Genomic DNA, 19850 nt, shown 5'->3' with positions numbered 1-19850 from the left:
CAGTGACAGCATAACAATAGAGAGAAAAAAGATGTTCATACCTGTAGGCTTTACCTCTTATTTATAGGATTTATCTGTGAGTAATGAATTTCTGAACCTTTGTGAATTTCTCTGATGGCCCATGTCTAGATTCATTGTTGTCGTATAGGGACTAGCATCCTTGTTTGGTGTCTTCATTTATTTGTCTTACTTTTTTCTTTTCAATGCCCCTTCTTCGGCCTTCCAGAATACAGACCCCTTATACGAGTTCATAACAGTTGCCCCTAGCCCGATAGTTTGGATGCCTGGGCTGTCGGGGTGCATTTTATATTCTGGCTGTTAATGCTAAGTCTTCCGGTTAATCTGATTAATTGGATCGCCATTGGAAGTTTCTAGTCGCATTATGAATTCATCCGCTTTGTTGGACGTCTGGGATCTCGATTAAATTACCTTGATGTACATGGTGTTTTTTCATATTCACCTTGAGTATCCTCTCCCCGTAACATCTCGGCTAAAGTGGTTGGTTATCGCAGCAAGAGTTCTGGCGAATCCAGTGCTTGGTTTCTGTGGGTCTGATAAGCTTTTCTTTATATTTCATCCATGCTCATAATCTAGGATCCTTAATGTCCTGAAGATTTATGATTCAACTACTTGCTTGGAGCTTGGCCATATGCTTCTGCTAGCCATGCTGATTTTGGGTATGCTTGAGTGGGAGAGGTCGAGGTAGGTCGACATGCCAAAGGGGACTTGGCCGCTGCGACGAGATGGAGAAGAATGAGGAATTCCTACAGAGCCTTTCTGTCTGTTGGAGATACTGGTTTTGGGGTATAGACCGAACCGAGGAAGAGAAGAAAGAATTAATGCTTCGAGGTTATCGTGACAGAGGTGGCAAGAAAAATTCTATTTCTTACCCTACTGCTAACCAGGGTCGAGGGCGAGGCCAGTCTCGACCTTTTGGCTGTGGTTCTAAATCCACATTTCCAAGTTTTACTTCTGAAGGGGTGGAGTCATCGAGATTAACTCAGAATGTGCATATTCCTCCATGATTAATTGAATTGGGCACTTCCCAAGTTACTGATCATCAACCTACGAGGGTAGAAGTGTCTTCGTTAGCTCCCAATCCGAGACCAGCGAAGTTGGAGAAGAGGGCCGAGGCTAACCCTTGTTTTTCTTGTGTTTATTTCAGTTCCAAACTTGTTGGACACAATTTGGACTCTGTTGCCGAGTCCACTTTAATAAGTTGTACACACCAAAAAGGTATTCCGAAGCCAAAATTGGTTCCTGTACACGTGATTCGTCCTATTGCAATCTCGGACGAGATGTCAAGCTCATCCACTTTTAATTCTTTTGATTCAGGTATGTGTGCCATTTATTTGATCTTAGCTTTCCTTGTTTTAGGTTTTTATGGCTTCATCTTTTGCAGACGTAAAAGTTAAAACCGCCTCTGTTGAGTCAAGGTATGAACCTCCTTGTGACGAGTTGGTAGCCTGGTATCCTTGGGTTACTCATGAAGTCGTAAACATTATGTTAGACATGAGTCCCGAAGATGTAGCTCTGCTTCCCATCGGTAACCAGATCGGCTATGATGTCTTTCCTCCTGTTGAGGATAAACATGTAGGCTTAAGGAGAAACCCGGAAGAGCATTCCTTCCTTTTTCTTTTTTATCATGATTTAATTACAAAAGTAGATCTTTGGTTTCCAGTTAGCGAATTCCAGATATACCTGCTAAACCATCTTCTCATAGCCCCATCTCATATTCATCCCAACAATTGAGCCTATGTGAAGTCTTTGACCAGATGTGCGCGTCTCAGACATTGCATTGTAGTATGCCACTATTTCTTTACTTTTTCAGTGTATATATATCTCGTACTGGGTTCGAACCACCTGAACAAAAGGTTAGACTAATATCCAGGGTCGTTATAAGAAAAGACTCTTTATTATATTCACCGACTCCTTCAAAAAGTTTAAGAGCTCATTTTTAAAGTAGTTGTCGAAGTCGGACAGAGGCCTTGGTTTTTATCGTCTGAGGAGGGGGTGGTAGGAAAATTCCCACTTTATTAGTCTTAGTAGTATCATCAATTGGAGTCATTCGACTTCTGAATTAAGCTCTCTGCCGAGGAAAAGGTTGTGACTAAGGCACTTCTGACCTATGTAGACATGCATGTTCCTGTTAGCTCAGCTTCGCTTGCATTTAAATCTCAAGCCGAGTTAGATAAGAAATTGAGTATGCTCTTTGTGTTTTCCTTTTGAATTGAGATTTAGAATCTAAGGTAGACATCTATTTACTTTTGACTACGCTTGCTAATTTTTTCTCTGTCTTTTGTAGTTCCACAAATGACTGGCCCGAGTTATTTGACAGTGTTGAACAAAGGCAAATCGGCCTCAGGTTCTGACCCTAAGACCAAGAAACACAAAGTTTTAGATCCTATGGCCAGTGCATAGGGCTCCGCCGGGGCAAAATATAAAGGAGTTCCCACTCCTCAACTTGGCATTTCCATTCAAGGTGGGATTTTTGTGGCTTCAGCCATCATCCTAGACAAAAGGACAACATCTCAATTTGAGCTCCCTTCCGGTCTCAAAAAAGGCATTTTTGGGAAGATGGGGTATCAATCGAGCTTCGAGGTGTCATCCGACCTCCTCGTCATTTTTCTAAGACCAAGCCTTTCATGATAGTCGAGATAAAAGATCGCCATGATATAGAAATAAATTCTTTTAAAACTTCTTCCTTGGTCAAAACTTATGTCTTTATGCAAGATGATTATGCCAAATTATATTTTGAATCTACCACTCTTCAAGTTAAGTATGATTCTCTCGTAGATGAGGGAAAATCTTATATTGATGCGTATAAGAGAGTTGAGGGAGAATTGAAGAAAGCTGCTGCCGGCTTAGAGTCAATTGCAAATTTGCTAGCTTGCAAGGCGAATTTGGAATCCATCAAAAACTCCGTAAAAGAAAAGGCATCTGAATTGATGGTAAGGTTGCTGCCATAACGAAATTGCTAGATGATACTGATTATATTTGCTCTGAGCTCATGAAGGCCGCTGATGGTGCATTTAACAATGCCATCGATCAATTAGATATTTCATGCCATATCTGCGGTTTAACATGAAAAATATTCATCATCTCAGCTATATGGATAATGGAGTCTTCGTTCCCCCTGCTCCAACCAAGTCCCTCGAGGAAATTGAAGATGATGATGAGGTCGGTGATGAGGGTCACTGATGGCCCTCAAAAGTAGAGGTCCATTGATGGTCTGGATGCTTCTTCAATCCAAATTTTTAATGTATAAACTTCACTTTTCTTCTATTATCTCTCCCAATAGCAAATACTTGTTAGATTGGGCTAGAGAAATACGTGATATGGGAATTAGAGTAGTACTTGAGCAATTTGAATTGATACTTTCCTTTATGTGTTTAATGGGTCGGATTATTCTTGTAGGAAACCTAAAGCCCAACCAAATGAAACCCAACTCAATGAAGGAGAAACTTGGAAGAAAAGAAAGGATGAAGTGCTAAAGGGGGACACAAAGCATACTACAGTACAGGCGCAAGAAAAGCAGCCATTCGAGTGCCTCCACGTCAGCATCAGCAGGGAATATGGGGGTAGTGCCCTCACTATGAAGATCTTGTACGAAAAAGAATGAAAAGAAGAAGGGAACCACAACTACAATAGGGCTGAGTTGGCAAGGAGCAGCGCTGTGATCGGAGAGGATTTGAGGAAAGCTGGACCATGGATCTAGAGAGAGGCTGAGATTGCAAGTGAGTACCTCAGCTAAAAAGGAAGGAGGACCACTTCACGAAGGCATCTTCTTCATCTTCAACCTCAAGTGTTAGGCTTTTTTTGTAGAGTCTTTTATTTTTTTCAGTAGTTTTTAGTCATGCTCCTCATGAGCTAATTCTCTTAAGTTAAGGGTGAGGTAGAAGTAACCCTCTTTGTCTTAGGATGAATTTGTAATGAAATCATGTTTCTTTTAATGAATTGTGAGATGTTCCTTGTTTTAATGTTCTGATTTTGCAATACCCTTTGATTTGCAACCTCATATCAAGACCACTTAGTCGATGAAACCCTCACAAAGAAATGTGGAGCGAGATTAGAAGTATTAGGATATTTTTCTCTGAGTCAGAGAAATATCCAGAAAGGGGAGCACTGTCATGCGTAAATCACTTTTGCTAGTGATTCCTTCAGCCATGCTATTCTAAGAAGGCAGACATGATCTTCTTGAGTTTTAATTCAATGAACTTCAAGAGTGATTTGGAGCAACAAGCCTTTGCTTCAAGTTATCTTTTATGCACTGTAACAGTGACAAGAGCATAATTTAGTTCATGAAGCATGTAACGTTGCAGGTTCAACCAATGGGGTGAAAATACTAATCCCAAAAACCTACTTTCTCACTCTATGTTTAATTTCTCTTAAAATACTATTATTATCAAAACTAAAACCAAAGAAGATATACAATTGCTCTTAGTACTTTTTGTTATGAAGCTTGCTAAACTCTATTTTATTGCTCTCACATTCAATGATCTTTTCTGTTTATTGATTCATTATTTCTATTCAGAGAAGGTTAAGAATGATACCCAATATTCAGCTACTTAGATTAGTTAACTATGTTTAACTAGCTAGTAGAAAGTGCTCTTTGGTGAATTCTAATTGAGAACCATTGCTCTTTCATTCTCTTTTGTTTATTTTTAACTATTTCGTCTTTCAAACACAACTTTTACAATTATTTCCTGAGGACGATAATCTGGAGCTCTTTGAAAACCTTATATTGCTTGATGCGTGCGCTTGCGCATTTCGAGAAGAGTTGCTCCTCAATTGATTAATTGCTCCTCGTAGTGATTTTTTCTCTTTTTGCACACTTTTACTCCTATAATATCCCAGAGCACCTCTCGACCCTACAAGCAGTCACCAAGATTTCATGGCTCAGGTTAACGCTATCTTGGAAGAAAATGATACCATCCCTCCCCTCGATTGAAGGGCCAGAATGCCAGTTTTATATTATAATTTTATTTTTCTTCAACTTTGGGGCCTTTGAGCCCCTTTTGGCGTTGTATTGAACATTGTCGGGTTTGTTGCCGGTCTTTTATTTTTCTGCTATTTTATTTCCTGTTTGTTTCATCCCGGTCTTTTTTATGCATGGATATCGAGCCTTATCACTAATTAGATCGACTTTTAGTGCCACAGGCTTTACATTTTTAGATGGGCATTCTATACCTTATGAATGTTGACCTTCCCTTTTTAGATCGTGAGCCTGGTTTCATGATTCTTACAATCGTTGATTTGGCATTTTGCCTTATTTCAGAAGGCGTTCCTTTCATTTTTTAACAATTAACCGTGATTCGCTTATCGAGGTTTTATTAATTTGACTTGGCTTGTTCGCCTAATTTTTTGGTCTCAAAGACCTTTCTTGCCTTCATAATTGTTAGACCGGATTCACATTCCAAGGCTTATTTTCTGATGTGGCCAATGTCGTATTGTTTATATATGCGGATTCCATATTTTTTATATTAGCCTAGCTTCACATGTCGTGGCTTTGTTTATTTGAACTTGGCTTATGTATGGAGTAATATTTACGAAGGCTTCTATTTGTTCCTTCATTTTATTTTAGCCCAGTTTCGTATACTATGGCTATATCAATTTCAGACTTGGTTTTGCCAGAATCTCACTATGATATCGCCATCTATTTTAGCCCGGCTTATCATGCCGGTGCTTTCATATATTTTGACTTGATCGGAGTCATTTTGACGAAATTCAGCTTTGTCGATTCCAGCTCACCTTGCCGTGATGCTTCAATAAATTTCAATGATATTTGTTCGTTTATTCAAAGATAATAAATTGTTTACATGAGTTTGTCGATATAGTCGACTTTAAATTGTCCCTATACAAAGCAAGAATTCTCCTAAGCATTAAGATAAAATCAGCAATCTTTAACTGGAACTCAGATTTCAGGTGTAGTATTGCTTTAGCTTGTTCGCGTTCCAGGTCCTTTTGACGGGTTTTTTCTCCAAAGTTTCTAAAAAGTAGGCTCCTTTGTTGAGTTTTTCTTTTATCCATTAAAGGCCTTCCCGGTTTGCAGCCAGTTTTTCATCCCTAGAATTCTAGTTTCTGATATTTGTTCTTCGAAGTGCCAGGTCGCCTTTCTAAAATGACCTTGGCCTCACTTTTTTGTTGTATTTGGTCGTAGTTAGCTATTTTGCGGCCACATCTCAATAATGCGCCATAACTTTTGTTTCATCTATCAGATCTAGTTTTATGGCTAGTGCTTCATTTTTCTTTTCTTCCTCATCTCTAAGGGCCTTCATCTTTCTCCAGGACGGCTCCCCTAGCTCAATCGGGATCATGGCCTCGCATGCATAGGTAATGGAGTTTCTCCAATTGGAGAATATAGCCCTTTTCTATATGACCAGTCTTCCACCATGGCGTATATAACTGCATCTCGAATCAATTTCTTATCTTCCCCTGAGTCTTTTGGCAGTACTTTTTTTTCCAATTAAGCAGTGATTGGCCACCTCCAATCTTCTTCAGTCATGATAACCATGATGCATGTCGACTCTGGGATACTTTGTTGTACCACCATTCTATGATTCCCCTAGTTCTTTGTACTTTCCAACTTTGACAAGATATCTACTCTATTATTTTCACTACGAGGAATATGGCTAATGGCGGCCTCATCTAACTCGGCTAAGAGTTCTTTCACTTTATTAAGATATTTTGCCATCAAAGGCCCCTTAACTTGATACGTTCCATTAATTTGTGAAGTGACAAGTTGGGAATCACTAAAGACTTTAATTTTCTTGGCTCCGTGTTCCTTAGCTTGCATCAACCCGGCAGTCAACGCTTCATATTCTGCTTGATTGTTTGATGTGGGGAAACTTAGATGGAGGGGATATGCTTGGTTGGCCGATATCTGCTCAGGGTAATTATGAGAGCAAAATGTGAGGAGCTATTGTTATGTTTGAGGAGCTATTGAATTTTTGGAGAGAAAATCTACCAACATTGTGCAAGCGCACACATGTCAAGCAATATAGGGTTTTTGCGAGCCCCAGATTATCTTCCTCAAGGATAAAAGTGTAAAAAAAGCATTTTAAATAAAATTAATTACAAAAAAAATACAGGAGTTAGTTGGGAGCAAAACAGTAAAGTTAGGAGCAAGTATATACAAAGGCACTAAACTATCTTATGATTGAGGTTAGCCAAATAAGCTCTTATCACCAGCTTAATTGAACAAAGTCAACGATTCTGGAGTGATAATGAACCGAGTTTATCCTTTCAACCTTAGTTTGAGTTTTGCCTTGAAAGAGTTGGAAAACTTTGAAGTTGAGAGCCAAAATAGAAAGTAAAGAAAGTTAATAGCAGAGAAAGAAAGCATAGAGGTTAGGGAACTTAAATAGAGAATAGAGAGCAGACGATGGAAAATATTGTAGTTGACAACAAAAGTTGAGAGCAGTAAGTTTGAGAGCAAAGCAGGAATTAGAGAGCTAAACAGAAATCAAAGAAGTTTGGGAGCAAAAATAGAAACAAAGAGCAAACAAATAAAATTTGACACACAGACATAACTTGACTCAAGAAAAAATTGTAGGCTTAGGTTGGTATTTTATCCACTCTTGGTTGTTCCTAAAACTCCATCAACTCCCAAAAATGGATTTAGCTCTGGGTACTTTTTATAACCTTAGGTACAGACTATGATGCACCGACACCGATACGGGACACGGGACACGACACGACACGCCGACATGTTAATTCTAAAAAATGTCATATTTTGACACATTGCGACACGTTTTGATATTAAATAAATTTTTAATATATATAATATAATTTATATTTAATACATATAACAGTCCATAATAAGTCATATAACCAATCAAATATTCAAATTTCATAACATAAATATAAACAAAAATAATTTTTCGTACTTTGTTAATTTTTCATATCAAATTTCTTAATAGAAAAAATTGATTTATAAATTTTTTTATATTTAGTTAATAAAATAAAATTAAGACTAAAAACAACGTGTCAGAACGTGTCGGAGCGTTAACCGCGTGTCGGAAAAATGTGTCGGAGCATTGACCGCGTGTCCCAAATTGTTGACCGTGTGTCGGAACGTGTCGGAGCGTGTCCGTGTCGGACACTGTCTGACACGTTCTCTTTTTAAAAAGTAGTGTGTCGGTGCATAGCAGGGTACATATTTCTCTAGCACCAAGTTTTTTTACCTAGTGTGGTCTACGCATATTTCTATGCCCAAACAACCTTAAGAGTCCTATTGATTTGTGCTTGCTCCTTAATTCTAAGGCAACTGTTGTGATCACGGCAAGTATATCGATAGTACAAGTAATTAAAAGATGAGTAGAGTTATCATTCCCACGATGATTAAATGCACCAATCACTATTCTCACTATTCCCATTAATTTGGACAAATCAAGTAGTTTGGAAGAGTAATTTTCAATAATGAAAATTAATAAGAAGACAATTGTAATTAAACTAAATTTTAAACAATAACACAGAGAATTAAAATGGGATTTAAAATCAATAACAAAAACTACAACTAGGGTATACTTCACCTTCGATCCTCCTTGAGTAATTTAAATTAATTTTAATAATATTTTATCTCAATTATTTTAAACAATTCATCTTCTAAATAATTAGTTGGTTAAATCGTAATGGCATAATGCCTTTAACCTTAGAACTCTAATGTCTTAGTAATTCCTTTCAGATTAAGCCTTAAGCGCGATGAATTTCAAAAGTTCGCAATTTCTACAAGTCTATGTCTAGATCATGTAAGAATTGGTGTTTACCTCTCTATCAAGATTAAAATTCCAATATGCCTATTGTGAATCCCAATCCTCTTTATCCTTATATGATTGATCAAGTCATACAAAAATGCATAAAATTAATTGAAGATAAAACATAAACAATCTGATACAATTTATTAAAGAAACAATTTAAACCAAACAATGATTCACGTTGTATCTATATCCCTAACTACTAAGAAAACTAGCCAGACATAGCTGGCTTAAAAAAACAAAGAAATAAAATAAAATAGAAGAAATCATGAAGATGAAGAAAGAATTCAATGCTGCTCAATCTCTTCAAGTCTCCTCTCTCTAAAATTCTCCAGCTTTTTGCTCTTCGTTCTCCAATCTCATGAATATGTAACAATAAATGAATCCCCCTGAAACCTCCTTTTTATAATTGAAGAAGCATATGTTTTATTTCTCTTTAAAATCACTAATCAGATATTTATAATTATTCCATCAAATCCTCTTTCCAAATCTTTTCTTTAATATTGAAGAGAAGAGTTTTCTTCTGAATCATATCAAATCTTCATAGAATCCACAATCAGATATGCTTCCAAATTCTCTCTTTATATTGAGGAGAAAGTTTCCTTAATTTCTCTTAATCAATTCCTTAATAAATCCACTTGAGCCTTACAACTTGATCTCTCCAATTTATCTTTTTATTGAGCTAAAAATTACTACAAAACATGAGAATTTTTGTGAGAATATTAATGAGAATACAATAACACTTTAATTATAATTCTCATATCTTTTAATTATTTTCAAATTAATTTTATACTCATATTAACCGTTAATACATAATAAATTGGAGACACATCAGCAGCATGCAGAAGTTGCCAAGAAGCAACTCTACACATAACAGATGCTCCTAGTTTTGGAGATTCCTCTCCCTAGAGAGACAACCTCCTAAAACTTCCCTTGACATTAGCCAACCGAAAATTAATGCAGAAACATCACAAATTCCATTAACAAGAACAAACTTACATAATAAGTTTAACCTAAGAGTAAGAGGGATATTTCTTCTTCCCTTTTTTGCCTTCTAAAAACACTTAGCTCATACTACGGAGCAATACAACAGAAGAATAGAAAAACAGAGAGATAAATAGAAAAGAAATGGTCTTGAACAACACTAAGAGAAGAAGATGGTGAAAACTGCCTAAAGACCCTTAAAATGGTTGTCTTTCTCAAATTTATAAGCCACAAGTTCTTCAAAGTGCTACAGTCTTGGCCATTGATCTGATTCGACCGTCAGGATAGCATTTTGGCTCCTGATGAGGTAACGTTGCTCCTGCCAGCTCAGCTTTGATTGTGCATTTTGATTTGTTCTCTCCTCTGTTGTAATTGCTGAAATTCAAATGTTGTGTTGCTGAAATTGCATTTCTCATTTTCCTCTTTGTTTGTCTCCCACTTTTGCTGATGATGTGTTGCTTTTTCAGACAAATGACAACTGTGCAGGTAGTTTTTCTTTCTCATGATAGCTTTTTCCAACCTTTGTTTCTTTTTTGTTTTTTTGTCCCTTTCTTTTCTCTCTTCCTCTAATTCATCACCAATTGTCTATTAGGCCTTTGTAAAGTGGGCTAGGGTCACCTAAAATGGACCAACATAAAGTGAGTCTGAAATCAATCAAAACATATTGTTTGGCTCCCAGTTTTATACGAATTTCAACCACAACGCGTGGCTCCTTCCCACAATATGCAAAAAGTGCATTAGGTCATAAAAGTGGGTGAGAATGACCAAAATAACACCAAAATATGGGGAAATTGATACTAAAACATACAATATAGCTATCAACTTTTGAGAGCTATCAGAACTCTCCATTGATACTCCCTCTATGCTTTCAATGATGATCCCGACCCCGTTTCCCTTCGTATTGAATTAGACATCGACAAAGATCTCCCATGTATCCTCCAGTCCCTGCTCCTTCTCATGAGTCAGGGTGGGTTCCATGGTGAAGTCTGTCAATGCTTGTGAATTAATGACACGTTGAGCTTCAAAAGTGAGGTCAAATTCGGACAGCTCAATTGCCCAATGTGTCATTCGACCTGCTAAGTCTGGCTTATATAGAACTTGCCAGATTGGTTGGTTTGTTCAGACTACAATTGGATGCCCATGGAGATATGACCATAACTTTCTTGCGGTGGTGAGTAACGCAAAAGCAAATTTTTCTAGCCTTTAATATCGGAGCTCAGGACCTTGTAAAGCCCGACTAATGAAATATATGGGTGTTTGTCCATGCTTTGTTTCTCGCACCAATACCGCGCTAACAACTTTATCTCCAATTACTAAGTATAATACTAGTTTCTCTCCAGGTTCTATTCTAGATAAGACTGGGGGATTCGCCGAGCATTTTTTTAATTGCTTCAAATGAGGCTCCATATTTCGGATTCTATCCATATTTTGCCTCATTTTTCAATAGCTTGAAAAATGGGAAGGCCTTTTCGACTGGTCTTGGCAAAAACCTTGTAAGGGAGGCAAGTCGTCCCTTTAATTGTTGTACTTCTTTCTTATTTTTGGATCCTTCATCTAACACGGCTCTACATTTTTTCGGGTTCGCTTCAATCCCCCTATGAGTGAGAATGAACCCCAAAAGGGAGAAATATATTGATCGATACGAGTGTTAGTGAAGGGGACTTATGAAGATCATCATGGAATTCACTTGTGAAACCTAAAGGGGGAAAGATCTCAAGCAACTTTGGACTGAGAATTTAAGTCACAATCCTTGAGAGAAAGGTATACTGTGAAAATATGGAACACCGATCAAAATGTCACTTTTCACCAAGTTTTTTACCTAAATGTCACGCGAACAATGTTATTTCTCAATATGCCACGTGTGCAAGTTCGCTGGGCACTGTAGCGAACTCAGTTTGCTGACGTGTCACGTTTCTAGTGGATAATAAGTACCAAGTTAAAAAAAATAGTACCAAGTTCGCTACATTGGGTAGCGAACTTGGTTGAAATGCATATTTCAACCAAGTTCGCTACCCCGTGTAGCGAACTTGGTGTCCACTTAAAACGCGACACGTCAGCACTGAGTTCACTACAGTGCCCAGCGAACTTGCCCATGTGGCATATTGAAAAATAACATTGTTCGCATGGCATTTAGGTCAAAAACTTGATAAACAGTGGCATTTTGATCACTGTTCCGTGAAAATATACTCCAGGACAACATTAGGAGTTAAAGGTGAGTGATTATTCAAAGCTTTAGAGAGCTCAAAAGTATATAACTAATCTTCGAGCTCAACTTTTGATGTATGACCCTCTTTGTCCTAAGTCTCTGGACTGCTTTTCTAGAAATATAAGTTCTCTACTCTGTGCTCTCTTATCTAGCAATAGCAGATTGTTTGAGGTAGAGAAGTAATTTTTTTTTTCTCATATGATATGTATGCATGAAATGTGCAATGCACAAACAACCTTGATGTTGCAAAGTATAAATAGCTCATATGAGGTCAGATCTTTGCTTGCTTGGATTGAAGTATTAGGTAGTCAAATCATGCAATTTGAAGGATTAGGTATACTTTGATATTTTGGAATTGAACTTCTCTCGTGAAACATGAATTTTTTCAAAATAAATTATTTATTCTCAAATTCCAAAATGATGTTAAGAGAAACACTAAATTCATCTTTTAATATCAGTCATGTCATATCTGCTTGAAGTAATACTAAAAATAAAATATTATCATCTAAAAACTAATCAATTTTTAAATCATGAAAAATATAAATTAAAAAAGCAGCAAACCTAGAAACCGCCAACCAAAGCCTTTTCGACCATAATAAAGTGTTTCACCAAAAAATATACTTGGTTAATGAACCTCTAGTCGAAACTCATGGAGAAAAAGATGAAGAGTGAGAACTTTTTCACTTTATTATGGTCGAAAAGCCGCCCATAAAAACAAGATAGATATTCATGATGATAGATGTAAGTAATCTCCTTTTTTATGAGAATTTGATATTATTCTTTTGAATTGAATGGTTTATCATTAAAACTAAATGATGCCAATTTATAATTAATAAAATAGTGAGGTGTGAATTGTTTTATGAGTATTGATTTGTCATGCACAAAATAATAGAATAATATCAAAATCGAAAGAGGTAGCCAGCTTCCCCTTCCACTGTAAATACAGTGTCTACACCCAAGTTTGGACCGAGCTACTAGCTATTTGCTAGCCAAGGGGAAGGGGGCGCATAAGCTGGCAGATCCATGTGCTGCATTGACAAAGAGAGAAGCATTTATGAATGCCATTTTCCCCCACCTTAAATTTCTATTTGTTCCCTCAACTCATTATCACCAAAGGTACGTAACAGCAATGTATTGGCATTAACTCCATGTTTCATTAGTTTATTTTAAAGTTACTTTTTATTATAATTTTATGATAAAACGTATAAAAAAATAGTAATTATTTTTTGAGAAATCATTTTCTCATGCTCTATAAGAAAAATTATCTCATGTAGCATAGACCTATGTTGCACCGACACTGGCATGTGATACGGGACACGACACGACACTCTGACATGTTAATTCTAAAAAATATTAGATTTCAACACGTTAGGATACGTTTTAATATTAAATAATATATTTAATTTATGTAGTGTATATTTATATTTAATATTCAATAATTTTAAAAAAAATGAAGCTAAACTTATAATACCTATCAATTTTGTAAAGGAATATAAGATATCCCAAATATTTATATTATACTCAATAAAATGGTAATCGTAATCCAACAAATCTAATAGTTAGAACTAAAAATGCAACGCAACGTAAACTTTGAACCTTCTTTTGAATCTATGCAATGCGTGTTAAAGTGTCGGGCACGATACGTCAGAATTTTTGAAATGTCGATGCATTATACGCAGAGACAATATTACAAGCGAGACCTATAGATAAGAAAAGAGAGAGAGAAAACATATGTGTGACCTACCTCTGTTTTATGTGTATAGGAACTTGACTTCTTTCACGTGAAATGAGAGAAATATAACTCTTATTTTTTTTAGTAAAAAAAGCTTTTCCAAGCATGCTTTTAAATGTATCATCTTTATCCAAAAAAAATAATGTATCATCGAATATAATCTAATTCCAATATTTCATGTCCCTAAAAGAAAGAAAATTAAAGACCTCATTTCCTTTTTTTTTTTTTTTTGGGTCTATGGGATGCAACTCAAAGTTAATAAACAAAATTTATGTTTAAGTTACGAGATATTGGACAACAAATTCCAGCTTCTGGTGTGTCAAACAAGCTTAAGGTAGGAAGGGAACAGAGCATGCAACATGGCTCTCATCTATTGACGTCAGGGTATACGAGAAAATCAAAATATAGACTGAGATAAAGTTAAGAATTTTAATTTTAAAGGGACGAAGATCAGGCAAAACAGAGATATGTATTTAAAGATTTAATAAAGGAAATGAGACATTTAATAATAATAATTATATGAATATAAAATTATATGTGTGTGTGTGCTTATAACATCATTTAAAAAAATCTTCAAGAATCCGAAGAGTAGTTAATAATTGAATTTTTAAGAATTTGTTTAGGTCATGAGTTTAAATTTTATCTCAAGTAAATTCTTGAAAAATTGTTGGAGCAAGGGGATATGTCTCTTTTTCTGAATTAGTCTCATTCTTTCTCCGATGACAAAATTTAATGCACCCCTGTTTTAATGAGGGATAGGCAGTGGAAAATTTTTAGGGATGAGAGAATGTGTCTCATTCCTCGAATGAAGAATTAGGGTGTGCATACAACTTTCTCGGAGTCAATTTTTTTTTTAATTTCTGTTTTCGGAAACAGAAATGGATAGAAAACTCGTTTGTTAAAATCGGTTTATTTTTTTGTTCCCGGGATGAACCGATTTAATTTTTGTGCTGGGAAACAGAAAAAAGAATCAAATAAGTTCTGCTTTTTGTTCCCGGGCACAAAATGAGAAACATTTATTTCTCTCAATTACTCTCCACCACTATCATCAATATCATCACCACCACCATCCCGTTACTACCACCGCCACCATTCGCCGGCTGTCGTTGTACCACCAATATCGTCGTCACCACCACCATCGCCATCACCACAACGCCACATTCACTAACCACCACTACCATCGCCGCAGCCACTGCCATTACCACCACCACCGTAGCCACTGCCATCACCACCACCACAACTGTCACCAACCACCACCACCACCGTAGCTACTGCCATCACCACCACCACCACCATCGCCAACCACCATTATCGCAGTCACTGCTGTCACTACCACCACTGCCGCCACCAACAACCACCACCATCTTTGTAGCCACTGCCATCACCGCATCCACCGCCGTCACTAACACTACCATCATCACGCCACCACCACCGCAGTCACCAACCACCGTTATCGCCGCCACCACTGCCACCACCACCATCTTCGCAGCCACTGCCATCACCGCCACCACCATTACCACCACCACTATACCATCACCAATATCACGATCATCACCGCATCCATTGTCGTCATTACCCCTACTATCACCACGCCACCACCACTACTACCACTGTTGCTGTCACCACCATCGCCATCATTACCACCACCACCACCACATAATACGAAAAGAAAAGTGATAATTCAAAAAAATTATGCTTAATAGGAATTATTTTTTATTATATTATTTGTTGTGTTATCAAACACAATTCTTATTCTCAGAATAAAAATAGAACTTGTTATCAAACACAATTTTTTTCTCAGAAACAGTTCCAAGGCACATAATAGAAAAGAATTATTTCTTTTCAGAAATAGTACCTGGGAATAGAATGATTGTCATACACACCTTTAGTCTCATTCTTTTTCGGTGGCAAAATTCGATATATATGTTGCTCTAATGAGGAGATAGGTTGCACTCCGAAAATATAACGACAGGAGGAAATTGAATTGTATATTTTCAAGTTATAAAAAAAAATAAAAAAATTGAAGCACATGCAAAATAAATAATAATAAGCAAAAAGGAACGTGCAATTCCCGTACCGGTTGTAAAACACTGAAAGCTTTTGTTTCTTTCATAGATTAAAGTTCTTTGACTTTATTTCTCTTTGAAAATTGGTTTTAAACAATATTTTATTGATTGTTCTGTTCGAGGCCTGTCGGTCTCTGTCGGTTTCTACAGAATACGGATTCAAACGATAAAGACTCAAAGAGCAAAACGACACAGTACCAAAAACAAAAAAGAGCAAAACGACAAACATGGGAGTAAACACCCGTCCACCACTGTTCCGTGTGCCTACTAAGCATTTGACTCGACAAGTGGAGGCTACGAATTTAGACACCAAAAGTTTTACCCAGCAAAGCCTCTGTCTCTCTCACTCTGAATCCTTCTTCTAATTTCCACGACCGAATCCAGAAAATAAAGGAAAAATGTCATAACCATGTTCATTACTACTAATTAATCAAACTCAACACCTAATTTTTATTGCCCTGCGGCTTTCCCATTTTCTGCCCTCTGAAAAAACTAAGTTAACTTCGGATAAAGAAAGAAAGGAATACAAGGAGATTGAGGATCCTGTCTGTGATGTTTCAATATTTGATCTTTGGGTCACATTATGGTATTGGAATATTGGGTTTAAGGGTTTGAGTTCTTATGCTAATGTGAATTTTGGTGTGTTTGTGTGTGTGAGAGAGAGACAGAGAGTCATTATTGGAGTGGTAGGTGGTGTGTGTAAATGAGAGAAACGAGGTGAAATAAAAAATAACAATAAAAAAAGAAGAAAACTTTGCAGGTTGACCGGTGGATATAGATATAGATATAGAAAGAGGAGCTAAGAAGATAGGAGAGTGGAATAGAAACCCTACAAAACAAGAGAGGAAAAAAAAAAAAAAAAAATCAAAACTTTATTCGAAAAGTTTGCTTTGGGATGCCCCTAAGATTTTCCCTCTTTGTCAATAGATTTGGAAGAAACCCCTATTCAATTCAAAGTTGTAGCTAGGTTCCCATGCCTGTTGATTTTGACAATGTTTCCACAGCTTCAGGGGAAGCTAGCGTTTCTTCCTCTGGCAATCACATAGCACCTCCAGAACCCACTACCAAGAAAAAACGAAACCTTCCAGGAATGCCAGGTAACAACAAATTAACCATATTTGTGAACAAGCTTTAATTTTATTATATTAATCATCTCCCTGTTTTTTTTTTTTTTTTTCTCATTTTTTAGATCCAGAAGCAGAGGTGATTGCTCTATCTCCGAAGACCCTTTTGGCGACGAACCGATTCGTGTGTGAAATTTGCAACAAAGGGTTTCAGAGGGACCAGAATCTGCAACTTCATCGAAGGGGTCACAATCTGCCATGGAAGCTGAGGCAAAGGTCGAGCAAAGAGGTGAGAAAGAGGGTCTACGTTTGTCCTGAACCAACGTGCGTTCACCATAACCCTTCAAGAGCATTGGGTGATCTCACTGGAATCAAGAAGCACTTCTGCAGAAAGCACGGCGAGAAGAAGTGGAAATGCGACAAGTGCTCCAAGAAATACGCTGTTCAATCAGATTGGAAGGCTCACTCCAAGGTTTGCGGCACCAGAGAGTACAAATGCGATTGTGGAACTCTGTTTTCGAGGTTCTTTTTTCTTTTTCTCTTCATTTTCCACTCTGTTTCTCTCTGCTGTGGTTCTGAATTTTTTTTTTTTTTTGGGTTCTGATTTGAAGGAGGGATAGCTTCATCACGCATAGAGCTTTTTGCGATGCTTTAGCAGAAGAGAGTGCAAGATCTCAGCCTCAGACTTTTGTGAAGGCTAATTCAGAGTCTGACTCCAAGGTTTTCACTGGTGATTCATCGCCGCCTGCGGCGGCTCCGGCGCCGGCAGCGGCTACTACTACTACTCAGTCAAACAGTGTCATGTCCTCTCCTTTGCAGACACAAAACCTAGGTAGATAATATCCCGAATCGGGAAAATATACAATCTTTTCTGGTTCGGTTTTTTTTTTTTTTTTTGTCCCGTGTGATGTGGTTAAACTAGACAACAAAATTAAACCTATGCTTTTTGTTGTTTCTGTCTCTTTGATCTTGGAGCTTAGTAGTTATTTGTCTGGTATTGTCTTTTGGTACCACTTGCCTGTTTGTATCATAAGTCATAATAGGATCAAGTGATCTAAGATTCGGGAAGCTAATTAAGTAAAGAAAAGAAACCACATAAAAGGTGTTCTTCGGGACTGTGGATTGTAAATTATGCAATTTTTGACAAAGAAAATTCAAAGATTCAAAAGCTACAAAGAGGAAATATTTTTTTTTTGGAGTGTTGGGGGTGGATTTCAAGAGAGGAGAAAACTATTATTTTGTTCTTTTCTTGAACTTTAACATAAAAAGTAAGGCACCAACTTTCCGAGTCTATGTGTTTTAAGTGGCTGCTTTTGCTCTTCTTTACTTCTCCTATTAATTAATAATAATTCATTATAATAATGTTGTTCTTGCTCTGCTTTTCCTTATTCTCGGTTCTGATGTTACAGAGTTGCCAGAAAACCCCGAACAAATCATGGAGGAATCACAAGCTACCACTGCTTTAAATGGGAGCTGTAGCAGCAGCACCAACTCAACAAGCAATAGCGGTGCTACGAGTACTACTAGCAGTAGTGTTTTTGCAAGTTTGTTTGCTTCCTCAACAGCATCAGGGAACCTACAATCTCAAACACCAGCATTCACTGACCTAATTAGGGCCATGGGGTGTCCAGATTCTGGTCCTTCATCATCGGAGGCAATTTCTCTCTGCCTCTCCACCAATCATGGATCATCAATTTTTGAAACAGGAGGGCAGGAGTGCCGTCAATATGCCCTGCCATTACCACCACCACCGCAACCGGCTATGTCTGCTACTGCATTGCTGCAGAAAGCTGCTCAAATGGGTTCAGCTGCCACAAATGCCTCTTTGCTTCGAGGGTTTGGAATTGTATCATCTTCGGCTGCATCTTCATCAGGCCAGCAAGATAGCCTGCAATGGGGTCAGGGGCAAGTAGAACCAGATAGTGCTTCTATTCCTGCAGGGCTTGGACTTGGGCTTCATTGTGATGGTGGCTCTGGATTGAAGGAATTGATGTTGGGGAATCCTTCCATGTTTGGTCCTAAACAGACCACTCTTGATTTTCTAGGATTGGGTATGGCTGCTGGTGGCACTGCTGGTGGAGGCTTATCTGCACTCATCACATCTATTGGCAGTGGTCTTGATGTTACTGCTGCAGCTGCATCCTTTGGTAATGGAGAGTTCTCAGGCAAAGATATTGGGAGGAGCTCGTGATATTTTGCTCCAAGAACTGTATTTATCAAGGCCAAGAGTTTTGGTTGTAGAGTTACATGTTGTCTTTTCGTACAATCTGAATTCTGAAAGTTGCAATGCACAGTGCAGATAGACTATTAGCAATATGCACCGAGCAATGCAACAGGCGATTCATAAATGAGGCTATTTTTGGATTGTCTTGCCCCCTCTAATGCGAGGGATAAAGACAATATATTATATAGAAAAAGAAAAGGTGGCATGCACAAGTTACAATATGCTTGATCCGAACGATAGGCTGTGGTTAACTAAAGGGTGTCTGTGCAAAGGGTTTGATATGATGCCTGTGTGGTTGTCGTAGGTTTAAGTGGCGCGTTTGAATCTTTTGGCTTCTTGGGCATCTACAGTTTCGATCAAATTATGAATACTTGCCAATGGATGATTTGGTCCGTTGCTGTAGACATAAATCGGGAAAGTTGATGTAGTTTTCTTCAAGTTCTGATTTATTGTTACGAGGTGCTTTTCCACGTTTGCAAATTGTTTGGTAGTTAATGATTGATTGAATGTTGGTAAGTAATGTCTTTGTGTAAATGTTACAAAGAATTGTATTCCTTCCCAATTTTAGCTTTATTTAGTTACCGAGTAGCATTACAGCATATAATTCTTTATAAAGTTTTTTCTTTAAAAAAGATCACAAGTTAATAACGTGTTAGTTATATTTACTTGACCTTGGTTATTATTACAATTTTTTTCCCGCTTAGAATGCCTTAGAAAGAGCATGTATTGGCGTAAAAGTTCAAATGAATAAAATATTAATAAGCTTAAGTTATTTTCAAAAGTAATATATCAAACTTTTTGTCTAAAATGAATATATA

At 37.4% G+C, this 19850-nt stretch overlaps 1 protein-coding gene across 1 annotated transcript; it reads left to right on the top strand.

Annotated features, from left to right (window-relative positions):
* Window positions 1–16516: 16516 nt before the first annotated feature.
* On the top strand, window positions 16517–19520 carry LOC133301607 (zinc finger protein GAI-ASSOCIATED FACTOR 1-like). The gene is made up of 4 exons (XM_061501254.1): window positions 16517–16841; window positions 16934–17330; window positions 17420–17640; window positions 18218–19520. Exons 1-4 carry the CDS (start codon window positions 16718–16720, stop codon window positions 18997–18999), a joined length of 1524 nt encoding a protein of 507 aa, XP_061357238.1. The 5' UTR covers window positions 16517–16717; the 3' UTR covers window positions 19000–19520.
* The last annotated feature ends 330 nt before the right edge of the window (window positions 19521–19850 follow it).

Source organism: Gastrolobium bilobum, unplaced genomic scaffold, assembly GCF_033153095.1.
Source record: "Gastrolobium bilobum isolate Gb01-03AN ecotype WA unplaced genomic scaffold, APGP_CSIRO_Gbil_v1 utg26694, whole genome shotgun sequence".
Classification (NCBI taxonomy): Eukaryota; Viridiplantae; Streptophyta; class Magnoliopsida; order Fabales; family Fabaceae; genus Gastrolobium; species Gastrolobium bilobum.
The sequence above is the reverse complement of the archived record's forward strand: the minus strand, read 5'-3'. Positions and strand labels throughout refer to the sequence as shown.

Excerpts from the sequence above, each read along its gene's own strand:
- LOC133301607 (XM_061501254.1), top strand. The coding sequence starts at position 16,718 with ATGCCTGTTGATTTTGACAATGTTTCCACAGCTTCAGGGGAAGCTAGC. Across the intron at positions 16,842-16,933 it reads AAACCTTCCAGGAATGCCAG|ATCCAGAAGCAGAGGTGATT; the intron begins GTAACAACAAAT and ends CTCATTTTTTAG. Across the intron at positions 17,641-18,217 it reads TTTGCAGACACAAAACCTAG|AGTTGCCAGAAAACCCCGAA; the intron begins GTAGATAATATC and ends CTGATGTTACAG.